This window comes from Paramormyrops kingsleyae, chromosome 16 (assembly GCF_048594095.1).
Source record: "Paramormyrops kingsleyae isolate MSU_618 chromosome 16, PKINGS_0.4, whole genome shotgun sequence".
NCBI lineage: Eukaryota > Metazoa > Chordata > Actinopteri > Osteoglossiformes > Mormyridae > Paramormyrops > Paramormyrops kingsleyae.
This window is the reverse complement of record NC_132812.1, coordinates 16,459,966-16,466,476: the sequence shown is the minus strand read 5'-3', so window position 1 is coordinate 16,466,476 and position 6,511 is coordinate 16,459,966. Positions and strand designations below refer to the sequence as shown.

General features: G+C 38.5%; 1 protein-coding gene across 1 annotated transcript; it reads right to left on the bottom strand.

Moving 5' to 3' along the window:
* Positions 1–587: 587 nt before the first annotated feature.
* Positions 588–3,499, bottom strand: LOC111852708 (helix-loop-helix protein 2-like). The gene is made up of 2 exons (XM_023828924.2): positions 2,828–3,499; positions 588–1,650 (listed from the first exon to the last, which is right to left on the bottom strand). Exon 2 carries the CDS (start codon positions 1,624–1,626, stop codon positions 1,258–1,260), a length of 369 nt encoding a protein of 122 aa, XP_023684692.1. The 5' UTR covers positions 1,627–1,650; positions 2,828–3,499; the 3' UTR covers positions 588–1,257.
* Positions 3,500–6,511: the final 3,012 nt, after the last annotated feature.

Here is a 6,511-nt window from a genome sequence, read left to right as displayed (position 1 = left end):
AGGGCGTGACTGCTCTTGTTTTTATTGCATTTCCCCAATTTCGTGAATTTAAATTCCTGATATTAAAACTGGTGTCATAAAGTTCGTTCTAAAAATATTTGTCGTCCACAGAAAGATTTATCATTTCCAAGCAAAGTATCCCTTTAACACTCAAGAATCTACAACCGGAATTATTACAAGACATACAAAAGGTTCTACCCAGAGTTAAGCGCTAATCTCTGTCATACACATATATACACACACATTTCAAACAAATAACAGCAGTAAATTTCTTGACAGTTGCATTTACAACGTAGGCTACATAAAATAAAAAGTATCACTGAAGTGCAAATGAAGAGCGACAGAGCCACTTTCGTAATCCCCACACCACACTCTAAAATATGAGTATACATGAATATACATACATTTATACGTGAACAACGGTCATTTATCTATTTTAAAAAGACACATTGTAAACATATATACGTCAAATTAAGTCAAGGCCTTCAGAATATGAAAAATGCGTGTATGAATAAATATCTCAAATAAATAAATAAATAAATAAAAACAAATAAATAAATAAATAAATAAATGTATTCGATGTATTAATTGATAAATATATATTATATAGGCTTAAATGAGCACAGTCAAGAAGAAGTGGCACTTTCATAGTTTTTAAATAAATCATTTATCTTCTTCAGTTGACTTGACAACCACGAGACTATTCATAGCTAGAGACGCTGATTAATGTGATTTTAGCTGTACTTTAGTTATTTTTTCCTATTCTTTTCAGTCGTCCAAATGACTTACAGATAAGTATGCTTTACGTGTCGCAGTTATTAAACATCTAAAACTACGACAATCTAGAGAAAACAAAGTGAGCATGATTTTTTTTCTGTTCCTGCCCGTGAAATCAACGTAATGGCAGTCTATGTCGATATTTCCGTGCCTTTCTATGTATCAAGTATTGGTATTATTGCATTCCTATTTTTGCTTTTTCAACTGGACAGGTAATTGCTGCGGCACGGCGCATAACCTGTAGCTGAGCTCTTTTTACAGCTGTGTACCAATGAGTTGCTCAAGAAATGACTTCTTTCAAGATGTTGTAAACTCCTTGAAAAACCAAACGACACACTTTGCACTCCTTCTGGTCGAAGCCCAAAAAGTTATTTGTCATAAGCGTTCGATGAAAAAAAAACTGTTCTTTTATTATGGGCGTTCCTATGTTTCCTTGTTGTAAGTGATGTTGACTGTCCGTTTCGTCTTTCTAGACGGTGCCTAAACATCTAAAACATGATTTAGGTAAGATATGTAGCAAATTGCCAGTCTGAGGATTTCAATCTTGGATAGTTTCTTGTCGGGTGGCAAGGTGGGCAGCAGTTTCCTCAGCTCAGCAAAAGCCACGTTGAAAGCCTCCACACGGATGCGCTCTCTTGTGGCGTGGGCCGAGCGGTACTTGGCTGTTGCGCGCCGCCTCCTTCGCTTCTCCTCCCGGCTAAGGGCTTGCGGGGCCAGGGACCTGCTCTTTCCTTCTCCCTCTATCGGTTCGTCAGAGACGCAGCCAACTTTAATATCGTTCAGCACCGATTCGGCGTCTGACTGACTCCAAGGCAGGTCGGAATCCGGTTGATCTGGACTCAGCATCATTTTTTAGACCTCAAGCTGCAAAGTCTAAAATGAGAACAGACATAACAGCATATTACATTGCTTTGTTTACATAGAGTACCTTCACAGGCTCTGCCGGAGTTAAAGATAATTCAATATGACATTCCACAGTTTTGATTCAGTTTCGGTGAGAAAGAGACAGAGAGAGTGAGAGAGACTGGTCTTTATTGTAATGTGTTGACTAATGTCACGTGCTTCTGTAATAGCACTTTTAGTGTTAGCTGGCCGATACTGGTCACCATCTTACACTATATAAATAAACGAAAAGCCGTAGTAGGCCTAGTTTATGATGATGGTGCAGGGTTGAATTACAAAGGGCTCAACCTGTCTCATTACCCCCTTCCTAGTGTAAAAATACTACTTATTGTGTTTGGAGCTCTTGGCTACTTAAGAAGCAGGCCTATTTACGGATTCTACATATCAATATATTTATTCACTGTATAATAAAGTCATTCTCCCTTAGAGCAATAAAGGCCATCGTTAGGCAACTTTAGCCTTGGGCATATTTTTTTCCACCAAGAACATTGCCGAAATATGATGAATAACGATTAACTCACTCAACAAGCGAATAGGCCTGAATATATTACAAATCACAGGACTCAGCTGGCGATTTATACTTAAGGGGAAAATTCTCACGTTATCTGTATAATTTATTATTATTTAATATATTAACTGTTTTTGTTAGTTTCGCGCCATTCTAACAAGGAAAACACAGCATTTCAGAGACGCAGTGTTCTGCTTACGCGTAGTAGCCTACAAAAAAACTTCACTTTGTTCTGTAATTGAGTTTTTATTACATTTTCATCAGCAGTTATTTTGTCATCGAACTTTGCAGTCGCAGCAAAATTAAGGTTTTTCGCCAAATATTCACACTTCATGTCTTACTGTAACATTACTTTGTTTTTCTTGCACAACCTTATATTGCAGTCTGAAAAATAAGTACATTCAAAATACTCAAATGGATTAACCTTCTTTTTTAGTCAGCGGTCATGCAAGCTCTAAAGATTTTAGCCAATATTTAGGTCTGTGCAAAAGATAAAAAGGTTAAAAACTTAAATTCATTTAAAGTGTTTCTTTTATTTTTTAACTACACATATTAACATTTTTTTTGTGAACCTTACATGAGAAAATTGCTAAAGTGACATCGGATTTCATGATATCTTTTGTAACTACTAGCACTCACCGTGTACTAAGACGTCGATTACCTGAGCCGTAGGCTATTTGAAACCCTGAGGTCCTTCTCAGGAGTTAAGCTACTCCACACGACAGCTCTCACAATAAACACTGCGGCTCTCTTAGGTTTCTTCCACAAAATAACATCTTCTCCCGCTCTGCTAGTTGTCCACCTTACATGGTAAAATTATGCAATTGCAATGTGTTAATTTATTTGTTTGCGCAGAACTTTAGTTTGCAAAACGACACGTTTTGTTTATCCTTGTGTTTGCTGTAAGTTTGTTCGAGTTGCCTCGAACGTCATATTATATTTATATGCCGTAATACAGATGCGTGTCCTTCAGTAAAGCTTTTTGGATAAATATTGTTCATGGATAAAAATCTCGAGAAAACATCTCGAGTTTTCTTCTGACCCCTATTAGGAAAACAAAAGAGACAGCGATTTAGATTGCGATCGCAACAAAAGTGCTGAGATTCGTCCGTTTCTCTCGTTAGAAGTGATGATGAATTAAAGTCGTCATACAACACGGACACCAAAAGAAGATCTTTGATGGAAAGGCAGATAACAGATTTCTCCTCCCTTTTTCTCTGTTCCTGGTGTTGTGTGAAGGCCGCTTTCCTGATGGTATAGCAGATAAGATTAGAGCGAACCCTCCTAATAAAGGCTTGCCCGAGTGACGGAATACATTTGTGCGATCGTATTGTCTGCCTCGCTCCCCCTCGCTCCCCACACCCCTTCCGTAAACACACACACACACACACACACACACGCACACACACACAGTCGTCCATCCTCCTTTAGGGTTTTACCACTAGAATAAGCCAACAGATAGTGTGAAGGATGACGCGCGATGGAGACGTATGTTCTCTACCCTCTTCTTTAATATAATGAAACCTTTTATTACTGAGATTTGAAAGTCAATGACCTCACACACACACAAATACACATCTGAATATAAGATAGTTCCGCTTTTCCTGTTAATAATAACGAAATTGGTCACGTTTGCTTTATTTACACGTACGTTTATCATCACTAAAAAAAACAAAACCAATCAACGACGTCAGCGCAAAGACAATGCTGACTTACTATTATAGGTATGTAAATGTGATCTGCGGGTAACCCGGCTCTATCTCACTGGACATTATCACACTGACGTTTTGTGCCGCTAGCTTTTAAAAAAAGAAGGCTTCCCGATTTTTTACTTGAAATTCCACAGTCATCCAAGGGAACTCCCGAGGCTTTCTGTAGTTACAGGACATCTACTCTATTTCTTCTCAACTTCTGGACTCGACAGGAGCTGGGTGATCGGAGGTGCTTATTATTATTATTATTGTTATCATTGATAATAATAATAATAATAATAATAATAATAATAATAATAATAATAATAATAATAAATAGTCATATCAGATCAAAATGGCCATCAGATGCTTGTAATAAGCTAATAGAATGCATAAGCTTAAGAATTATGAAATGAGGCTAAAATAGACTCTTGAAGAAAAAAAATAAAACTATAAGTATTTACCAAAATACCAAAAAGCAACCTGTTACGTCCTGCCTGTCATGTCCGCCTGACCCTCCTCTCTAGCTCCCTGATGAGCCGCGCCTGTTGCTTGTTACCCCTGTATTTTAAGTACCTGTTTGTCTGCAGAGCCCCAGTCCGGTCATTGACGTTGCTCTGTCTGTCTGCCAGTGTCCTTCCCCATACTCGCCTTCTCGTTTTGACCCCTCACAGTCTCGTGTGTTTTCTTGCCTCTGTTCAGTTAAATAAAACCCTTTTTGTTCACTAGCTGACCGCCTTTGAGTCCTTTCTCCCACAAGTTGTGACACAATCTAAGCTTTTCAGTTGTCCAACCTCAGTAAAACTTTTTGCATATGACTAGCAATTTTTATTTTTTGCATTAAGTTATTCTAATATATTTGTTTATTTATTTGTTTGTTTGTTTTCGAAGAAAGCTCTAATTGTGACGTTATCATTATACTGTTTGTTCAATTTTAATTTTGGTTAATGCTGGTAATTATTTTTGTCAATATGCATTGTTTAATAACATCCTGAGTTTTCAGCTTTTTCTTACTCTGAGTGACTAACGATGTCATATAACCATGTGTGTTTTACACATCTGTCCCATGGTTGTGTTTTTCCTTGAATAACTCTGGTGAATTGGTGCCCCTAAATTGCCCACAGTGTGTGACCCCTTCCAGACTGTTTCATGCTACTTGCTATCTGGAATATCAAGGCACCTCAAACCTACACTGTATAGGTGGTTATGGAAGATGGATGGATTGTCTTATAAAGATTGTCTTACTGAGACTCTTTACCTGCTTGCTAATGGAAACATTAAGTAAACAAGGAATAATTACCTGTATAGAACAAGAAAAAGCAAAGATGGACAATAGGAGTCTGAGTCAAATCTGGTGTAATAAATGATAGAATAATATAAAACATTAACAAATCTTTCATCTCTAAAACTAACGGGACGATCTTGGTTCCATGCATAGGCAGGACTGAATTATAGGTAAGAGGTAAGAGAAATTAGGACACTGAGGGGATAAATGTTGCCAAACCTTTGCTAATCCACTTCACGAGAAACATGAAGCTAATCCTTATCAGATCCCGCTGAATCTTTCTTCACAGTGCTTATCAACTGCATAACTTAGTAATCTGTCTTATCGCCATCTGCAACATTGACGTCTGCCACGTGGTGGGACACGATCGTCGGCCTCCCATTTGGACCTCGTCCAGGCCGAAGTGTCTCACGGTAGCAGTAAAATCATAAATTAGAGCTGCATCTGTGCGCGTGTACATCTGTCTTTGGGTGGGTCTGGGGAACCCAGCCAGTGAGACAATGTCTTCTTCGGCAGGACATTGTGTAAACAAGCCTGGCGATGTGCTGTCAGATTAATGAGGCAGCCAACACCCTTTTGTCTTGCAAACACAGTTTATGTTTGTAGAATTATGTTTTCACTGCGTCTTTTTTATCAGATGGCAGAGAGGCTTAGTGTTTAGCACTGTAGGAATTTTTCATTCTCAGAATCAGTTTCAAATTCTTTCTCTCTCTATGTATGGAGTTTGCATGATCTCACAGGGTTCCTCGGGTTAATCACATTTCCTCTATTATTCCAAAAACATACAGTTATGTAGATCGGCATCTCTAAATTGCCTATTATGTGTAAGTTTGTGCTCTGAGATGGACTGGCAACCTGTCAAGGGTATTTACCCAACCTGTCCTAAACATGCTTGGATCGGTGCTGTGAACCTGAGTTAGACAAGCAGTTATGGAAGAGGCTCAGAAGTGTCATTTTCATAAAAGACAAAGACAAATAATAAATCACCTATATCATATCAGTGATATCAAACATCTCTGAACCCAATGCAATTCAAGTGTCAGACTGTAGACACCATTATATTTCAGGGACAGTGTGTGGCTCATCAGGCTCTGTGCATAATCAGAAGGTCTCCAGTTCAAGCTGAGCCTCAGCAGAACAGTCACATGTCTGTGGGCCCTTGATCAAAGCCCTTAACCCTGAGATTCCAAAGCACCACAAAGTGACTCCCAAGCCTGCTCTCACCTATATGTGCATCTCCTGGAAAGCAAGATGGGGTAATAGACAATTCTCCCCTGTGGGGTTAGCTACCATCATTCTTATTACTATATTTTAACAGTCAAAGGTATCACAGAAAAATAAACCTGT